The sequence below is a fragment of the Falco cherrug genome, chromosome 6, assembly GCF_023634085.1.
Source record: "Falco cherrug isolate bFalChe1 chromosome 6, bFalChe1.pri, whole genome shotgun sequence".
Taxonomy (NCBI): domain Eukaryota; kingdom Metazoa; phylum Chordata; class Aves; order Falconiformes; family Falconidae; genus Falco; species Falco cherrug.
In genome coordinates, this window is record NC_073702.1 from 41,742,303 (window position 1) to 41,762,569 (window position 20,267).

At 40.1% G+C, this 20,267-nt stretch overlaps 1 protein-coding gene across 1 annotated transcript in view; it reads left to right on the forward strand.

Moving 5' to 3' along the window:
- Positions 1-20,267, forward strand: part of PRKN (parkin RBR E3 ubiquitin protein ligase) — a 767,421-nt gene that overhangs the window by 736,305 nt on the left and 10,849 nt on the right. Inside the window, exon 10 of the mRNA XM_055714146.1 lies at positions 11,048-11,134. Within this exon, the coding sequence (XP_055570121.1) occupies positions 11,048-11,134 (87 nt within the window). The remainder of the gene's footprint in view (positions 1-11,047; positions 11,135-20,267) is intronic.

Here is a 20,267-nt window from a genome sequence, read left to right on the forward strand (position 1 = left end):
GTGTCAATATTCATGCTTAGAAACACCTCTAATTAGAATCATCTAATACAGGATTTTTTTTGCAGTAAAGTACTATTCACACTCAGAGTTTGAATCAAGCAGTTATTGAACCGAATGGTAGACTGGATTTGGCAACTGTAAATTAGTTATCCCCTAGTTTTAAAGGATTCACTTCTTCATAAGACAAACAAACTAGAAGCAGAATAAAGGCTTGAGATCATTCCCTTCCCTCCTCCCTCTCAAAAAAAAAAACCCAAAAAACCCACACCAAACAACAACAACAACAACAACAAAAAAAAAAACACTCTCAGAGAAATATCCTAATGCCTTGCTTAATCTGGTCACTAAGAGGAAAGGCACATTCACTCAACCTTTGTGCAGAAGGTAGGCATTTCCTTAGAAGCGAGAGACTTACAGAAATCTGCTCATTATTTTGTGCTCTCCCTAGCACATAAACTAGATGTGTATTTATAGTTATAAAAAACATATGCTACACATAGAAGACAGCATGAACTCAATAAAATACTTAAAACAGCACCATAGTTATCTGAGATACGTTATTTATACTATTTTACTTGCTAGATGGTCATATTTAGAAGGATGTTCTTTTTACAGACCTTCAGCTGTTACCAGATTTAAGAGAAAATGCAATGCCCTTGAAACAAGGAGCACTCCTTGCTCCTCTTTATGTGTTTCAGTGCATCTGAATACCATTTCCTCTTTATGAGACTGTCTTGTCAGGACTGGTTTTGTATGTATCAGCTGTTGGTAACCCTGGGCTGGATCTTAGCTGTTGACTATGATTTTTTTTTAGAATCGTTTTCAATTGCAAAAGCTTAGCAAAGCCAGTTGGTATCGATTCCTGTGTCACTGCTGCCATCTTCTGGAACATTTTCAGTATAGCTGGGTGAATTAATCTAGATGAATTCCAGCAACCGGGAGATGAACAAAATGTGTGCTTCTTGCGCATAATTACAGGAACACAGTCCGAATGGCATAGAATAAAAGTCTGTATGTGAGGTGCCTTGATTCTGTTAGAGATACTTTAAGAAAGTTTCAGGGAAGTGAGTCGTCTGGTTTCTATTACAATTCAGTGTGAATTAGGCACTGGGTAATTACCTAACTTTCATCAGCTTCCCAGCCTGCATATTCAGTAATTCATTTTAAGAACCACATTAATGAATCCATCAGATTTCCTGGTCTGTTTGCACATATAAATGTGCAGCTAGATGCTCAAATGCCCAGGGCATGCATGCATACCAGCAGTATTATCATATGGAAATAGGTTTGTTGTACTTTTTAAGGGCATATTAATTGAACTCCAAAGCTGCTAGAGCAGGAGCTAAAGCCACAGGCAGTAAAATTCATTCCTCGTGACATTCCTTGTGAGCTGATATATGCATTCAGCAACAAAACATCCTTTTCAGACTTGGCAAGAAGTGATATTTTAATGTAGCTTCCAACCACTTTCTTGCAAAAAAAAATCAACTTTTGATGTCACACACGTAAAATGATGCATGTTCTGCAGGAATAGTATTTTCAAAAGATAGGCTGTTATACTTGTCATAAAATGCTTTGCCTCACACATCCTAAAGGCACCTCAAGATAACTATCATTTTCCCTCTTTGCATGCTAGTTCCCTAAAAATAATGCTTCCTTCCATATAAATTTTTATTTCTTACTTTTATTTCTATCTATTTTGGTGGTGACAACATACCTACAAGCTTTTTTTTCTTTACAATGTAACTCATGCTCTGACTTTATCTGCTCTAGGGTAAATATTGTATTGTTTCATTGGAGTTGCAATGAATTGCTACTCTAATGTAAGTGGGAGAGACACCCAATTTATATTTTAATTTTAATATATGCCTATATATTATTTATTTAGAGGTTTGGTTTTCTTTTTCTTTTTTTTTTTCTTTTTAACAGTTGTAAGTGGAATGCTACATTCTTTTGTGAGATACTCAAAATACAGAGAATAATATCCACTACATTAAAATTTCTTTTAAATCACAGTTTAGATACATTTTACATCTTTGACTGCTTTAAAAATGTTCCTTTTATTCATAAATGACTAATCCCCTTATCCCTTGGATTTAGTTTCTAATATATTCCATGAAATTATATGGTGGCAATAATACTGATTTTTTTCAATGTTTCCTTATACAAATACTATGCAATTTATTTTGGAAATAATTTGTAGAAATGTTAAGTTTACCTGCATCCCCTTTGCATTTTGTGAGTCATCCAGGCATAAAATTGCTCATAATTATACACCAGGTAGATGTGGTGAGGTGTCTGTACCACCTACTAAAATTACTTAAATGGGAACAGAATTAAGGCAACACACAATTGTTTTTTCTCTCCAGTGGTGCCAGCAAGAACCTAATAATAAATTAAATTTCTTTGTCATGTCTGTACTACACAGTGAAGTAACCCCCAAGCTAGCTCCAAGCAGTGCTGAAATATCTACCCAGCATCATACAGCACCATGCAGAGGCAGCACTCCAGGTCCCAAGTGCACTGTGGCGGCATTAGCTACAGATTGCTGGCATGGCTGCAAGACTTCCGGCAGGGCTACCTTAAAGCTTCTCAGCAGTGTAAACTGCAAATAAAATCCAGTTTTGCTACCTGAAGTAGAAGGAAGGGGCTAGGCTACTACTATGTAGAAGTGAGAAGGCAGAGAGGAGAAGTGGATACTCGGGAATTAAGACGAGAGGACGATGCCTGGCTGTGACAGCTGGTCCTGAAGGAAGGGTCAGAGTCCATGGCAGCAGCTATTTCTGGGGTTAGGAAGAGCTCCTCAATGCAGTGATGTTTAATATCTGAGGTCTTGCCATAGTCCCTGTAGCATGACAAGCTAGAAGCCTTGCTCTTTTTGCTTGCTGTCTGCAGCTCTGGCACAGGTGAGGGAAGTAACGGACACTAATGTCTTGCTGTGTTTAGCAGCCTGCTGCTGTAGGCAGCTGCCTACTTATTTAAGTTTGTTTGTCTTCCTTTTCCAGAAGTAACTCGGTTGGCATCAACCTGGGCATCCCTTTCCAGTGCTTCAGGGCGAAGTATTGTCCTGCTCCCAGTTAAAGCTGTACAGCTCTGCCAGGGCCAGCTATCCCTGTTCAGACAACCAAAACTGTGGTCTTCTTTGAAAATGTTGCAGTGTTTGAATTCATGTTTGCTTGGGTAGTCAGCTAGATTCTTCAGTGATAACAAGACCTGTCTATTGCACACACATAATAGAACAAAAAATAACAGGCTTTCACACTTTCAGTGTACCACATCATCTTGTAACTAACTGCTTTATAGACTTTTCATTCTTATTTTCTGGAGTGGGCTAGTAAGTCTCACATCCCAGCCAACATGCCAAGAACAAGACTATGCAACACCCTTGTGTGTAGGTATGGGGCAGACGAATCTGGAAAGAGCGTTTTCCCTTGTCCCACAGGAGCCTGAAGTCATTTCATCTGAGAGAAGCACCTGGCTTCCTCTCAGCTTCTTTCTTCTGTTCTATCCCTTGCAGCACTTGGACCACGAGGCAGTTCAGAAGGGGTTGGAAAGAAGAAATAAATTTGCTCATCCATATAAATCAGCAAACAAGGTCTGGGAAGGTCTGGGACAGGTTCTCTATGGTTGTGCTGTCCATTTTACCAATCCATCTTTCAGGTTAATGCCACCTGATGTAAGGCAAGCTCCAGGAGAGTCTGTCTGCAGACACAAATCATCAGCACTCGCTGAAGAGCCTTGGGATGTGCACGTTGTCATCTAGATCTTAGGGAATGAGTCCATGGGTTATTTTGCAGAAATCAGGAGGGAGACTTTCACTTTCGGTTTCAAAAGAAAAACATTGAAATCTCTAAGAACTTGGTTTTGATGCAGTCCTACATTTACAGCTTTTAAAGTTTTTAGAAAATTGACTCATGCTATTGATGGCAAATTGCCCTTAGATTGCAAAAACTGCAGAGACTGAAGCTATATTTTTGACACCATGTTTTGACAGATTATCATGTTTCTCACAAAAGTTCGATTTCACATGAAATGTGCATGGTTTATGTATGTACTTTATTAAAAGGAAAAAGACCAAAATTGCTCTGCAAGTGCTACCATGCTTTACAATTGCCTTATATCTGATAAAACCGGTGTCATTAAAAATTGACACTTTTGCTACTGTGTCATTTATCTTCATTATAATAGTTACCGGAGGTTTTTTTTATAACTGACAATTGGCAAAGCCACAAATCCTAAGGAGACACAGCTACTGCAGATGGTAAATATTCTGCTTTTTTTTTTGGTTTTTTTTTTTGCTGCAAGCACAAGAAATACCAAAAGACAGGGCATGTGGATGACTGTCTCACACTTGGTGCTGGATATAGCAAAGTGCTAAAGGCAAAGTCAATCCAATACCCAAGATTTGTGGTTCACAGCAGTAGCACAAGGACTGTAACATTCAGGGGAGTGCAGGAATCTTTTTAATTGACTTTGGATGGAAATAAATAACAATGTATGTAGTTTCAAAGTAAAAATGCTTAGTCTGTGTTTATGGAGGTTTGAACTCTACCCAAGAATCCAACTACTCTCTTACTCAAAAGATACACTAGATGGTAAAATATTTTCCAGTGAAATTTGGGGTCTGGGGGCTTTTCTTAAAAGAAAAAAATACCTGTAGGTATGTATCACTCACTATAACATTATAATTTGTGCTTTGGAAAGTGCAATTGGAAGCTCTATTTTTCTAAACAAACACTATAGTGAGATGACTTTGGGTGTTATGGACAGTGCCATTCAGTATGTCACTTTCTGATAGCTTTGATTTCTCTTAAGGCATGCTCATATTTTCAATATAAATCCTTGCTCCAATCAGCAGCCTATAGTTTGACTACAAAAGCTATTTAGTATTGGAACTTGGTGCCTTATAATATTTTACATTTTTAAGGGTTTTTTTTTGACCAGGTGATCATGTTGTCAGATGAAGGGAAGGGTTTTTTTGCCTTTCCAGTGTTTTATTTGCATTACTGTTTAATCAAACACTCTCCAGGTTAAAAAAAAAAAATGTAATTGAAAAATCCTGCTAGTCTGGTATAAAACCAAACAACTATACACTTGCTGTATACAATGCTGGTTAGAACTTATAGGAGCTTCTGGGTGAATGGTGACTACTTATTTGCACTCCCCCATCATATTTTCATTTACTGGGGGTGGGGCAGGGGCAGGGGGGGGGAAGCATGGGAATCCTTTACTGATTGCCTTTATTAGGTTAAGTTTTGACCTTGTGAAACCAGGGTGTGGCTCTTTTAAGGAGTGATCTACAATGATTAGTAGGGAATCAATGTTTAAAAACTGGAAATCTTCTCCCTTACAGTGCTGCTATGTGATCTTGGACAAGTCTCTTTGGTGTGGATCCTCAATAGCATTTGGGTTTCCAAATCAACTTGATTTAGATCCTCAAAATTTGAGGATCTGTGGGCAGGGATTTCTATGAATTAGGCTCCAGTCACTAAAACAGAAATAATAGTACTTTGCTGCTTCACAGGAGTATGGTGAGAGGTTCACTTAGAGTTCCAAGGTGCTCTGACGCTCTGTGATCAAAGTCGTGCAAGTATCTTAGAATGTGACGTTTTTTTGCTTTGATGTGTAATATATAACCAAACTGGTTTTGAAGACATAAAAATAAGTCTCTCTAGTTCCATATATATCTTAGATTATAGGTGGTTTCCTTCGTATTCTCTTCAGAATATACTATAGCCTTCTCACATTACAATAGTACTTAATGTGCATTTTCTGGCAGTTCATTAAATAATAAAATTAACACCTGTCAGCTGTGGTTTAATTCACCTTTAGGATGAATTATTATTATTATTATTATTATTATTATTATTATTATTATTATTATTATTATTATTATTATTATTATGTAGCCTTGTGGCTTGGTTTTGGACTAGATTTTAGAGGAAAGGGTGAGGAGAAGCACTGAAGGTTGATTTCTTCAAGTACTTGTTTGCCTGAGAGGGCAAGATAAAACTTGTAAGCCCTGCATTTTAAGTTGAAAGTAAGATCTGTGTTGTTTTTCTTTGTTCATATAGCCATGGTTTGAGGAACTTTTGCATCTCTTGTGCACTGTTTTGCACTACTGGCAGAAGGCTCCAGTACTGATGGGGGTGTTGATCCTGCCTTCATTCAGCAGCTTTAATTTTCATGGTTTCATCTGTAGCGAGGAGTCCAGACAGCCACCACTGAATGAGGGAAGGTCAAAGAAAAAGGTAGCAGAACAGATAAGACAAAACATTTTTATAGGGTTGCTAGTCAATATATTCTCAATGACAACGAGTCATATCAAAAGAAACTGATTTCATTCTATAATTAGATTATGAGTTTGATAAGAAAAAGTAATTGCACAAAATCAATTTCATCTTTTGTAAGACTTCAAACTACAGAATATTCTGATAAGGAGATCATCACAGTAATATATCAATAAAAGGCTTTAGGGGTCTGTGTTCCAACTGACTTGGTTAGGGTCTGTGCAGCAGCATTGTGTCACCACTATCAGATGAGGCAGTATGGATGCCTCCGCTGGGCTGTGGTCACATGGATTAAGAACGGGCAGATCACAGAAAGTAGTGTTTTCTGTGAAGAATCTATGTGTAGCAGGTTATTGCCAGCACCATTCAGCAGGGACTGACAGCAAACCTGTTGTGATTCAATACTCAGCAGTGATCCAGAAGTAAATACAAAAACTCTGCTGATACAGCACAGCAATGATACAAAAATTAGTCAAATATAATTAATGACAAAAACAAGACAGTCCCCAGAAAAATGTCATAAAAATGATTTGGTGCTGAGGAAGAGAGGGAGGAGGAATGGCTTAACCAGTGAGAAACTTAAGAGTTTCTCTGTTTGCATCAAAGAAGATTCAGAGGTATCTTGATTCCAGTACAGAAGTACCTTCACAGGAAGAAAAAAATAGGATACTGAAAGGGTCTTTGTTTTGGCAGAGAAATGCAAAACAGAAAGCAGTGACTGGAAGCTGAAACCAGAAAGGGTGAAAGTAGACATTAGATAAAACTTTTAACAGTGGTTTTGAAGGGCCATTAAAACGCTATACCAGAGGTATGAGTACATCTTTCCTTACCTGATAGCTTTAATCTGGATGTGAATGTCTGTTCTGGAAGATACATTTTGGCCAAACCATGTAACATATATGATTTGTCTTCAGTCTAGCTAATAGTGGTAACTGTAGGAATGAAGACGTGGCAGTCCAGATTTCAACATGGATGGCAAAAGCCTGGTAAGAAGTCTGGGTAAATCTTGAGCTGCTAGCTCGCGCAGAAGTCCCTTGCAGTGCACCTACAGTGCTGCAGATTAAACCTTGGCTATGACTACCTCACTGCAACCTTGCCTTCATTCTGCTGGGTAGACACATGGGAGGAGGTAACGGTGAAAAAGAAACGGAATGTCTGAGTTGAGGAGTAACTTTAACGGTAGGGAGCTCAAACTCAAAGCTTTGTGTAGGTATTCAAGAATGGGAGTATTGTATTAAAGTTGGAACAGATATAATTTTAACAGTAATAATTTGTAAGCACTATAGGGAGATAGTATCAGAGACCAAAGAAAAGGCATTTGCAGTAGGCAAGAGAGAGAATGAGAGCTCTGGTGCTTTATCCAAGGAAAGCAGATCAATGTGAAAAGAAAATGGCAAAATCTTTCCAAAAAAACAACCAGCATAGCATGTAAATGACAAGCTCATTTTCCTTTCATCCAAAAAAAAAAAAAAAAAAGAGCTACATCCTCTGCTCCCACTTCCAAACTTAAAACACTATAAATGGGACAGTCAGGAATAACTGAGACTACAGCTTGATTTCACCATCCGAGTTTTTATTCAGCTTCGCTCTTGGCACTTCAGATGTCATCTGTGGGTTTGAATTCCATACAGCTGACCAGAATTTGGTCTGATTTTACCTTTTGCTTGAATGATCGTAAAGATAGGATTTTAAAAACAGGATCTAGATCCCTGTTGAGGATTTTAATACCTCCTCTTCTGAGATCGCTTGGATTCAGGATTTCTGCGTAGCCCTATCTCAAATATTTTTACAGATACTCAAAACCCTGTAATAGCACACATGCAGGTTATATTAATTTCCAGTGCCTAAATCCCTTAAGTGCTTCAGGGATTTCCCTGCTAATCCTCTTTTTAATGCATAAACCTAGAGGATAGGTTTGGGACCTTTGGGATTTATTCTTTACTTTATGTTGGTTGTTTTCTAGCTGAAGCATCTTTCAAGGGTAACAACAGTAACTGGTAAATACACAAAGACATAGAAAGTTTATGTGCTGTTTATATTATCACAGTAATCTGCCAGCATTTTTTTTTGAAAATAAAGGGAAAGAAAGTGTGACTATTATTAGTAATTACACTACTTACGAGTAATTTTGAACAGTTACTAATATTAAATTTATGCAAAAGTGTTAAATCCTGACTGAACAACTTAAATCCTTTTCTTTCCAAGGGCAAAATAACTGTATTAATATTAATGAAGCCACAAAATTCAAGTTAACTGACAGCATTTTTGCAGTTGCTGTATTTTATTACTGAAACGATATTATATTTTTCATGTCTGAATGTAAAAAATGAATAAAACTATCACAAACTGCTCTTTGTTGTAAGTGACATGCCTTTTCTTTATGATGCATGCTTTGCCATAAAAAGGGAGTACTTAATGCATTTCTGTTGGGAGATGCCTATTTATTCTGACAAACCGATCAGCCTCTGGGGTGTTCTTTTGCCACAGAACTGATTTTACATCTCATCCATTATCTAATAAGATGTGAAAAGAATATCCTGTCTCACCAACAAAATCAGGCTTTGTTTCATTATAAGGATGTGGCAGGCTCACTCGTGGACTTATTTGCAAGATATACAATTGTTAGTGAAAGGCCCAGTTACACACTCACGCACATTTCTAGTACAGCAAGCCTATGGGGAAAACATTGGTAACATTGGTCCTGAGAATTTTTTCTTTTAAAGATAGGCATAAAAAGCAGCTTCTATAATAAGAAAATGCATTTCTCATGTTTAAATAATATGGCATGAGTTTATGAATTTTATTATTATAGCAACACCACATAAACTACATTGTGAGGCAGCCGGAATGTCTTTGCAAAATATGTGCCCTGGGTTGTTTCTTTTCTTTCTTCAGTATTTCCTCCTTTTCAATGTTTATGAAAGGTTTAAAATTTCACTTGCATGGGAAAAGTGAGAGAGGCTGGGGTGAGAAAAGCAAGCTGAGGTGTTGTATGATAAGGCAGTGATAAAGCAAGGTATACAAAACCCTTTCAGATAAATGTTTTCAGCCAGATGTGTTCATGAGGAAGTACAGTCATGAGAGGAAAAAGAAAATATGACATATGGCAGGAAATACAGTTAAACTTGGCTATAACCTTAATTGCTAAGGGATAAGTCTTTAAGATATTCGGTATCCAGACAGAGTATCTCTCTGTGTGTGTTTGAGTAGTGCTCAACACAGCTGAAACTTTTGACCATTAATGCAGTGCAAATTTTGTTGTATTTAAATGATGCTCTATTACAGTAATGCAGCCTTTCATGCAACATACCTTGCAAAAGTGCCTCCATTGTTAAACTGTTTGCTAACAAGCACAAGTGAATTAACAAATCAGTGTTAGTTGAAGTACAATAAAACATTTTAAATAATTGACAAAATAGTGGAGAGTGACAAGAAAGCAAACAAGTGATTAGGTTTGATATCTCTGGAAGTTAGAACACTCACTCCACTCCTCTGCTCCAAATTTCCCTGACTTTTTGAATAGCAGGGTCAATCGTTTTGGACTTGCACAATGCTTCTTTTCTTAGAAGTGCACTTTCTTTAGCATGACAATGAAATATGATTTTCAGTGCTTCTTAGAAAAGTGACAATACAGCTTGAAAAGAGTTCAAAATGAAATTGCAAAAGATGGAATTTGTGGCAGACAAATGTTCTAGTGTCATGTCCTCCTGATATCCTTTATTCATTACATGTGAATGCAGCTCTGTATCTAAAAATCAAGGCTGTTTTATCAGTCTTGCTTATAATGCCAGTCAGAATGTCTTACCACTGAGAGATCTTTCAGAGTCTGAAGTTGCATCAAGACAGCATAGCCTTAAAACAGCGTAAAAGAGACCCATTTTACATTATTGACTTCTCCCCTTACCTGCAAGGACACAGAATTTAATGCAGCATTGATGGGCCAAAGATTTTGACACATGTCAAGACAGATATCTTCATTTTACAGTTTAAAAAAAAGGCATCAAACTTGATACATATGAACCAGTTTAGGTGGCAGAAGCAGCTCAGACTGAGGTATGGAGAATTGTTTTACCCATCTGCAAAAGACATTTATTTTCAATGAAGCCTTATGTAAGGAACAATGCAATTTAAGGAAGATGAAACCAGAACAATTGCTAGAAACACAATAAGGGTCTAGAAGTAGTCCCCTAAAAGCCATGTTAAGTAGCCTATAGTTGTGTTCTTTCTACGGATTTTTGTAAACCATTCTATAAAAGTCTATGGCAAGGATATAATTTTCTAGAAAATGGTATTTTATATGACCTATATAAAGTAATCATCCCCTAGTAAAGTCAGAAATAGTTTTCCATAGAGATGCATTTGATTCAGAACTATGAATATACTATTTCTATTAGCAACCACTATAAAGCAGAACTGCTTGTTTCAGCCAGCACCCTTTTTCTATAAACAGATTTCACTGTAGGAGAAACACACCCAGAAGTATCTAGTATGACTTTATGTCCCTAAATGGACCATGTAGCAAAATCTCATTTTTAATAGTGGCATTTATGTTACTTCTTTGATTAAATGTATAATAATAACAGCAAAATTGTTGTGTTAATGATTGGAATGTATAATAAGATGCACAATTAGGAGTATTATGCGAATGTAATGGGATGCGAAGGGCAAGAGATCATCTGCGGTATGACTCTTCATGATTGTGACCTGCTGTCTCTATCCCTAATGTGTTTTTATGATTTGTGTGCTTTGTTTTCCAGTTTGTGTTCTGCTGCGAGTGTAAAGAAGAATACCATGAAGGGGAATGCAGCTCTCTCCTCAGCACGCAGGGAGCCATGGCCCAGAAGGTAGGGCTCTCACAACTCCTGATCATTATCCCTGGCCCATCTAGAGCAACATTTGTCAAATGGGTCCTAATTATAACCCTTAGTAAAAGCAATTATGTTCATGCTGAATTACTCCAGCCATTGGGGTTGCTGAATTGGTTTTGTGGTGGATTTCAGTTGCTTTGATTGATAGAGTAGCTGAGTTCTGTCAGGAACACACAGGGCTCTGCCATCAGTTGATAAAGGAAAGGCCTTCCCAATGGGCTTTTGGGGTTGTCTCTATTCAATGTGAACACTTTTGAAAGGCTTTATGTAGTCTTGTTGTCTTTCAGCTTATTTTTAGTCATCAGTCAGGAAACCATGTGGGTTTGGACTGAATAACAAGGTTTTTATACAGCCTATGCAGAAAATGCTGTTGATAATTTATGTTTTAGCTTTGAGAAATAAAAAATGGTTTGCCGCGGCTGGAAGCTGTTAGATGATAATTATTCTCGGCTGCTCTATAATTTTGTAGCTATTGTAGCTATAGACCTGGAGAGGAAATAGTTTTTCTCTCCTGGCATTTCTCTTTGAGATTCAACTTTCCCTGCTCTCTGTAGCAAACAAATCACAGTGTTTCCAATTTAAATATATATATATATATATATAAAAATAGAGAGGAAGTGCAAAGAACAGGAGAGATACCCCTAAATATCTCACAGCTTGATGCCTAAGGTGTGGTCCTAGGAAGCAGAAAACTGATACTCAGATGTCTGGCATGCTCGGTGCTAAGAGGGAACCGGAACCCTGAGCCGTACACAGTCCAACACAGCAGATACAAAACGGTGGGCAGGTGCTGATGAGGACCTGCATCTGGCCGGCTCTCAGCGAGGCTCGCCCATCTCCTCTCAGGGCCTGCAGGCAGGCTGCCTGAGGCTGGCTTTTGGGGCCACACTCTTTGAACCTAGAGACTGGGAGGGAGCTGGAGGCCTACTGGGAACCTTTGCCATGCGCTACCGTGAGACAGGTCATTTGCCATACTTCGAAGACACTGCACTAGGCTATGACCCGTGTAGAATCTTCTCTTTAACCGTTCTGAGTAAACCTCTTCAAAAAAGAATTAGCAGTCATTGAAACAGAATTGAACAGTCTGTATCCTAGTAGTCAGTCAGGCTATCTACCCCTGGTGCCCTGGAACACGTGTATGAGACCCAAAATCCATCTTCTTTCCCAGCCTCTAGTGATCTGTGATTCAGATGTGATATCTTTGTGTTTAGCAGCTATCAGCAAATTTTTATCCCATGAATTTGTGCAAACCCCTTTTTTGAAGCCATGTATTTACAAGGAGATTTGCAGCTTAACTACCCTCTATGAAAAGCTATCTTCTTTTGCTTGCAGTAGCCTTGGAACAGTCTTCCACTTCCCATTCACATTTATGTAAAAACAAAATGACTTCAACAGAGACATTGAGAGATACTTGAAGTATCCAATAGCCTATTAGAGCCCAAGGCTCAATATCCTACCTGAATTAAATAGCGCTAGAACCAGAATACATCTCAACATGATCAGTGAGCCCTATATTCTTTTAAGCTATTTAAGCCTACGGTTTTGCCTAGAGTACTGAAATTCATCGTGGCACCTTACAAGTTATTTCAACAGTGTTGGCTCTGTGGAAGTTAGAGTTTGTATAATTTCCATGATTTAGGGCAGAGATAAAGGTGTGCCAGGAAAAATCAGAATACTATAGGAAGCAAGTGGTTTATTTTAAATACTTGCATATTGCCTTAGGTTCTCCTGATGGAGACAATGGGATCATTTTGTCCATCTGGTCCAGTATCTCAGCACATTAATTGCACCCAATTAAACCTGTTAATTTAGGAAAGTTGACTGCTTTCGCTGTTCCAGTGTAATGTAAACATTTTTGCTGTTCCTGACAAATTTCCTGAACTCTCAAAAAGCTGTTCCAGAATAGCTAAATGATAGTACCAGAATAATTCTTGCAGCTACGCAAATCAGTTCCCCAGTATAGACAAGACCATAATTCGTTTAGACTCCCAACTTAAGCTGAAGTTAACCGACTTAGGTCAGCCGCCTTTTCCTCCAAGAAACAAGAGAGCTGCAGTAATAAAACTTCTCCACAAGGTGGCGATGTGCCATTGAAGGACTGTTTCCCTCGCTGCAGCCGGGCCAGCAAACTGGGGCAGGCGGAGCAAGGCAAGCCCTTGTGAGGGCTGGCGGGATGTTGGTTTCATCCGAGTAGCACCACTGGAAGCCTGCACACAGCACTGCTGTACCATGCATACAGAACACTCCTGAGGCGTTTATGGAATGAAGCGCATGTGGACTGTTTTCACCTCTTTCTCACTGAGATCAATTTAGACATTTATCCACTTGCGTCTTCAGACTTTTTGTTCTGTTTGGCCCTCCCCAGCTAGGTGCATGTCAGAGTTAACTTGCTATTATGACACTGCTTGTTGAGGCAGTGAGAAGGATTGTTTTACCTTTGAACATAGTCTGATTCAAAGTAAGAATAATACACTCCAGCGCTGTATTCAGCTCCTGCAGTTTGACTCCCCTCCAGATCCTTTCCATTTCATTTATTTTAGAAACAGATCGTATTGTCAAACTCCTGCCACCCAGATTGCAGGGCCAACCAGATATGCTGCCACCAAACTGTTCCTCTCCAGAACTGGTGCAGGATAGGTGGTGCCAGGAAAATACTTTCTCTAAGAAAAATGCAAGTGTCGCTTTAGCCTGTAGTGGCTACAGTAGTGAAAGGACCTTCTGTAGTCTCCACATTTCTGCAAGCGCCTGCAGTTCTCTGATGCTCCCAGCATGAGAGGCAACACTGTGGGCAGGTTTAGGCCTAAGTCAGCATGATAGAGATGAGTATGGTGGGGTGTGAGGACCATGAAAGAGCTGGAAGAAAAGCCAGAGGAGTGTTGCTGTGGGTGACTCAGGCAGCCAGAAGCTGGTGGCAACATGGAGAGCAGGAAGAGCTGCAGTGCCACTCAAAGTGGCCTTCTTAAGGGGCTGTGTGCCAGGGCACTGCCAGGGCCACTGCTCCCTGCGGGCTCTCGGTGGGTCTGAGGGGGCAGGGCATGGCACCTCCCTGAGGACAGAGATGGCCAGAATTGTGGAAGGTGGGCATGGCTGGGCAGGGCAGGGCTGTGGGGAGCTGGAGACCGGCCCAGCTGCAGTGTCGCTTGGGCAGGGGACTGGGCTGGGAAAGCAAGGTCTGGTGGTGCCCTCAGAGCCTGACACCAATTTTGGAAGCCTCGGAGAAAGAGATCCCTCAGAAAGAGAGGTAGATCCTGATACAGAGGCATTCAAGTGTCCATGAAAGCCAAGAGCTGACAGGAGTGACTGTGACCCATCAGAGAGATACTGGAAGCTCCAGAAAGAGGAGCGGGGAGAGAAAAGAAAGGGAATATGCCTGTGAGATGGCATGGGACAACTGTGAGGGTCCAGGAAGCAGAAATGGTGGTGGTGACAGTCTCCTGTGCTTGGGCAGATGTCGGAAGGAGGCAGGAGGCAGCCTGAGGTCAAAAGCGCCAAGCGGAGATGGTGGGACTGGGAAGAGAGGGAGGGCAGCAGGGAATGGGGTCGGTTGGCAGGAGAAAGGAAGAGGGCAGCCATGTCTGCAGAGCACCAGAGGGACAAAGCAGATGCCACATGTGGTGCTTACGACTATTCAGAACAAAGGGGCTTGAGCCTTATAATGGTGGGAAGCTAGAGGCAACTGCTTGCTGCTTGGGGTAGAAAGGGCAAATTGAGCAGCAGGCATGCAGAGAGTAGCCTAGCTTTAAATACTGGTATATCATGATCTTTCCAGTCTCTGCACAGATATTGCATGGTCCATTGGGATGGATAAAATGTTCTCTTTCTACTGAAATGTCCATTTTTAGCCCTGATAGGGCCCGACAGGCCATTGAACGCTCGTCTTAAGCATTTACTTCCTGGAGCAGGGCTGATTATTTCCCATCTTAGCGTGCAAATTACATAATTTCAGAGAAAATAAAATGTATTGAAGGCATGTGCAGTTGAGAAGCTTTCTTTTCAACCCATTGCATCCCCTTGGAGATGTTTGAAGTTTAGGATGACAGAAGTAGTCATATTTGATGAATTAAAAGGCACAGTATGCATGATGGAATCAATGACACGGTAAAGGTGACTCCAGCCAGACTTAGGCTTAGAAATAACCGCATAGTCCCTGCTACGTACACCACAAAACCAAGCTTCCTGACCACTTTTAACCTCACCCATAGACAGTCTATGCTGATGGGGAATCTAGCCATAAGCCAGCTTCCTCTGTAAATCCCCAGCTTGAAATTAGCCTAGCTTCCCTAGCACAAAACCTTTCTAGACATTTTGCTTTTTACCAGAATAAGTAATGCACCTTCTTGCTCACTAGCAACTGGACAATAAAATGTGACTACATTTTAGATTTGGACATGTACAGAGTAGCTCCCAGGACAGTTTCAGTGCTGGACATGTTGGTAAGACACCTGCAAGGTAAATTGTAATAGCAATAGCAATAACACTGATGTAAAAGTGGTACATGTATAAACAAGAATAGAACGTGGGGCACAGAGACATAAATGTTTGAAAAAGATGACAGAAACTAGATTAAACGGGTTATAAAAAGGTATGTTTTAGAGATGGTTCTATGGACAAACTTTCCCCAAGATGGTTTTAGCTGCTGATCATCTTGTCCTGTCAAGCCAATGAGTGTGTGATAATTAAAAGGTAGCACCTTTTTAGCAAGTTTTCTTTTTGAGTTTGCTGTGAATTTAGTAAAGAGAATAAATTAAACATCATAATAGATTTCTGTAGTATAGCTGTACACAAATCCCTCTAATAACCTACATTTAAAGACTTGAATCTACATGAACATCTGATGTCTATTTCATCATCCCACAAACCCAGCTGGGCAGTCTTAGTAGGACCCAGACGTAAATCTAGTTCATCTCATTTGAACAAACTCCACTATTAACCCTATGACAGCAATGCCCATGGTGACTGAGGTCTTAAAGCTTGCCCAGTGGTCTCTTCTGTTCCACACTCCAACCCAAGCTCCTTAAAAATCCTGTCAGGCCATATCTAGTCTTAGTGTAAGCTTTAATTCCAGCTAGTTCTAGTAACCCTGGCCCTACAAACGATGCAATCCAACAAAATCCATCGTTAATCATACATCTTTAGCTGCTGGTGCAGCTAAAAATTGTTACCAATTTCTTGTACATAGGTTACAGAATAGCTTGTATGAATTTCTGCCATCATTTTTACATTGAAAATCTCATTACCTCCTAAAAGTGTTCATTTCAGACCAGGTTCATTGTATATGCAAAGTAAAAAATGTATTGTTAGTCTTACCAAAACCTTACAAAGCTAATCAAAGAACTATTTTTAGTCCATTTACAATAACACTAGGAGTTATAGTTCCAATCATATATAGTTAAAATAACAGATAGGTAAACCTTCTGGTAACACATTTCTCTGATGTTACGTTTAATGTTCCACTGCCTGGCTGTGCCCTAGGCTCAATGGCTTCGGTCTGGGACGGGCTGGCATAGTGAGTCTCTTACCTGGAGGAGCATGATGTCCTTACTGATGTTTTATTCCTTCTTACTGTATGGACTGTTGGAGGTCACGTTTATATTTTTAACCCCCTCCTTCCCTGGTCTGCAAGTTGCTGTTGGATCCCAATTTACTATCTCTGGTGTGTTTTACCTAAGTCAGTTACGTCTTTGTTATCTCTAAGGCTGTTTTCACCCAGCTCTCAAGGCTGCAGTTGGGTAACTCACCACTGGAGAGTTGTTTATAGCGCTGGGGCCTCCCGTATCACCTTGTGCCTGTGCTTTCAGGGCCTCTGCTATCACCCCACCTTTACTCATCTGCATAGCATTTTACTGTAGGGCCAGAGACAGTTCATTCTGGCCATAATAGCTATATTTGCCATTGCTGTTGTTAGTTACAAAAATGCACGTAACATTGTTAAACCACACAATTATACAAAATTATATAAAAGCAAAAGCAGAATAGGTAATAGTCACCTGGTCATTAGATAATTACTGTCACTTGATAAACCAAATCTCTAGGCAGACCAAGACAAGTCCAGAGAAAGCCTGATGGGTCCTGAGGTCTGTGGCTGTTGGCTTGGCACAATGGCTGTGGCCTTATACAAGAAACAGCATTTTTGCTAAGCCACAAAGCTACACGTTCTAAACTTCCATCTACAATCTGTTTCAGTATAACTTTGTAACTAGTGCTGTAAAACTTAACTTCAACTCCATTCCAAACCTGTGGGATGCTACCTGTCCCGGCTGTAGCCCTCAGCTAGAGACTTTGGTCACCCAAATCCCAAAGCCTATCCCCAAACCTACCACCTTCAAATCAAACTCTGCTGTTTCTTATTTGAGACCCAGTCCTTACAGGTAGGTACTCAGGTAGGTAGTGCAGGAGCCAGATAGTAACTTTGCTATTATGCCACTAGCAGTATAAAACCTAACCAGAACCTGCATCAGCCTGGGAACCCATCAGACCAAACCAAAAGTGGTGCAGTGCCTCAGCTGAGTCGGTGCAAACCTGGTCCTATCCATCAGCACATGCTGCCGGGGCCGTGACCCCAACCCTAGCCATCATTTCTGGGCTCAAACCTCACTCGGTCATGAGCCCTCAGGCAAATGACCAGCTCTGAGCAGACGCGTTTGATCACTTCCCCAAAAGGCTTTTTGCTGCACAGGTGTGGCAGAAAAGCACACCCATGTGTGCGCACACATCCAGGAGAGCCTGTCACATCACCTGGCACCCTGCTGAAGCCTTTTGTAATGTTCCTGGAAAAGCTCCCAGCTCACTTGGGCTGCAGGCTGGCCTGCAGTCTGTCTTTTCCTCCCATTGCCTTATGTATGCAGGTCTCTAAATTGCCAGTAGGTGGTACAAAACATACAGACACTGCTTGCCAGGCTTCCCTTTCTATCCACGCAACATTGTCTAATCTCTTATGCCTGTAGATTCCTAGCAAGCAGGTATGGCTGTGAAGCCTGGTCTCTGTGTAGGTGGCACTTTGCTGTAATCATGCAGTAGAACATGGTGGCCCACTGTGAGCACAAGATATTTCAGAATTTGATTTTAATGTGGACTTCCCAAATAAAGGCGCTTTCAAAATATCTTTAGCTGAATTATTGTAATGCTAAGATATGAAATATTTAGCTAACGCTTCATGAAATGAATTTGGTGTAATGTATTTATTACCCTATTGCTGTGGAATTAAAAAACCATGCAACGTGCATATTAAATTGTAACAGACATAATGCTGACAAAATTAAGCAGTTGCATATGTCTTCTGACTTACTGTATGAAGGAAGTAGCAAGCTCCTTTTTTGCTTGAACCTTCAGTGAAGGGTAAGTTGTTAGCAAAAACATTTATATTACATCATATTCCAGAGTTATATGACCTAAATCAGCTCTTGGTTATCAGCATCTTCTGTTTATGCTCTAACTATTGCAAGTACCACTTCCAGAATTGTTCCTTCACCATTTCAGCAAACTTTCCTTACTGTTTTTAGAACAGTGGAAAACAGAAGGTGAGGTATTTGAAATGCTGCACTACAGGGAAGAGTTAAAATGAGAAACACACAGCATTTCTATGGAAACTTCTTTCTCTACTCAAAAGAAGGGGGAAAGTAATGAAAATGGTAAATAGTAAATGCTGACCACAAAAAAAAAAGAGAACTCATTCACTGCATTTTAGTGAAAGAAAAAGCTACTGAAGAGGTTCATCATACATAACATCTTTCAATGAGTCCTGAGTCACAGTATGAAATGTGGAACATCTATTATTAGACCATTGATTTTTTTTCCATCAGATAAATTTAAAAAGTTAAATAAAACACCGGCTGTACAAAAAATGGCACACCTAGCTTGATTTCTAAAGTGTCTTAAACAACTGGAAAAGAAACCGAGGCTTGGGGGTTTAGTAGCTGGTACACTTACAATGTCAAGCACAGGACATTTCAACCCACAGATGCCTAATTAAAGGAGCAAGAAAAATAACTATAACCGGGAAATGTCCTGTAAAATTAATCTTTACGTTATAAATAAAGATGCACCAGAGGAAATCTGAGAATAGGTCTTAACTTTCTGTCTAATGAGAAATAGATAGGAACTATATGGAGAGAATTTTAGCTTTCCTATTTTGGGCAGCAATAAAGTAAAAAGATGTGACAGGCTGCTTTTGTTTATGAGGCTGAGCTGACAGTCATTTGTAGCTGTGTTGCCACTTAGGGGAGAAGGCATGTTTTTTATTCCACTCATGGAAAACAGTTATACAAGAGTGACCTGTATTAGATTAGATTTTCTGCCTTAGAGCAGTGTACATTCAATATTATGTCAGGGCCCACAGCATAAGAAGGACTTGGACCTGCTGGAGCAAGTCCAGAGGAGGGCCACGAAGATGATCAGAGGGCTGGGGCACCTCCACTATGAAGACAGGCTGGGATAGTCGGGGGTTTTCAGCCTAGAGGAGAGAAGGCTCCAGGGAGACCTTACAGCAGCCTTTCAATAAGTAGAGGAGGCTTATACGAAAGCTGGAGAGGGACTTTTTAAAAGGTCATGTACCAATAAGACAAGGGGTAATGGCTTTAAACTAAAAAAGAGTAGATTCAGATTAGATATTAGGAAGAAATTCCTTACTGTGAGGGTGGTGAGGCACTGGAACAGGTTGCCCAGAGAAGCTGTGGATGCCCCATCCCTGGAATTGTTCAGGGCCAGGCTGGATGGGGCTCTGAGCAACCTGGTCTAGTGGGAGGTGTCCTGTCCATGGCACGGGGGATGGAACTAGATGATCTTAAAGGTCCCTTCCAACCCAAACCATTCTATGATACTATGCTTCACCAGCTACCTGAATTTAATTCATGATGATATGAATAACCCAAACATGTAGAGTGAGAACCTCGATGTGCAGTGTGACCAGACCAGAGCACTCTGATTTTATTTAGTGAAAGTCTCTTTCATCTTGTATCAGACACCCTGTGTATATCATTTCGATTTTAGCCAGTTGCTGTCATCACAGAGTAGCTCCTTTTTTTATGGCAAAATTCCCTAGGCACACCAGACAAATTGGCTCATAAAAAGCTGCTTCATGTGAATTTAACTGGATCACTGTGGTACTGACACC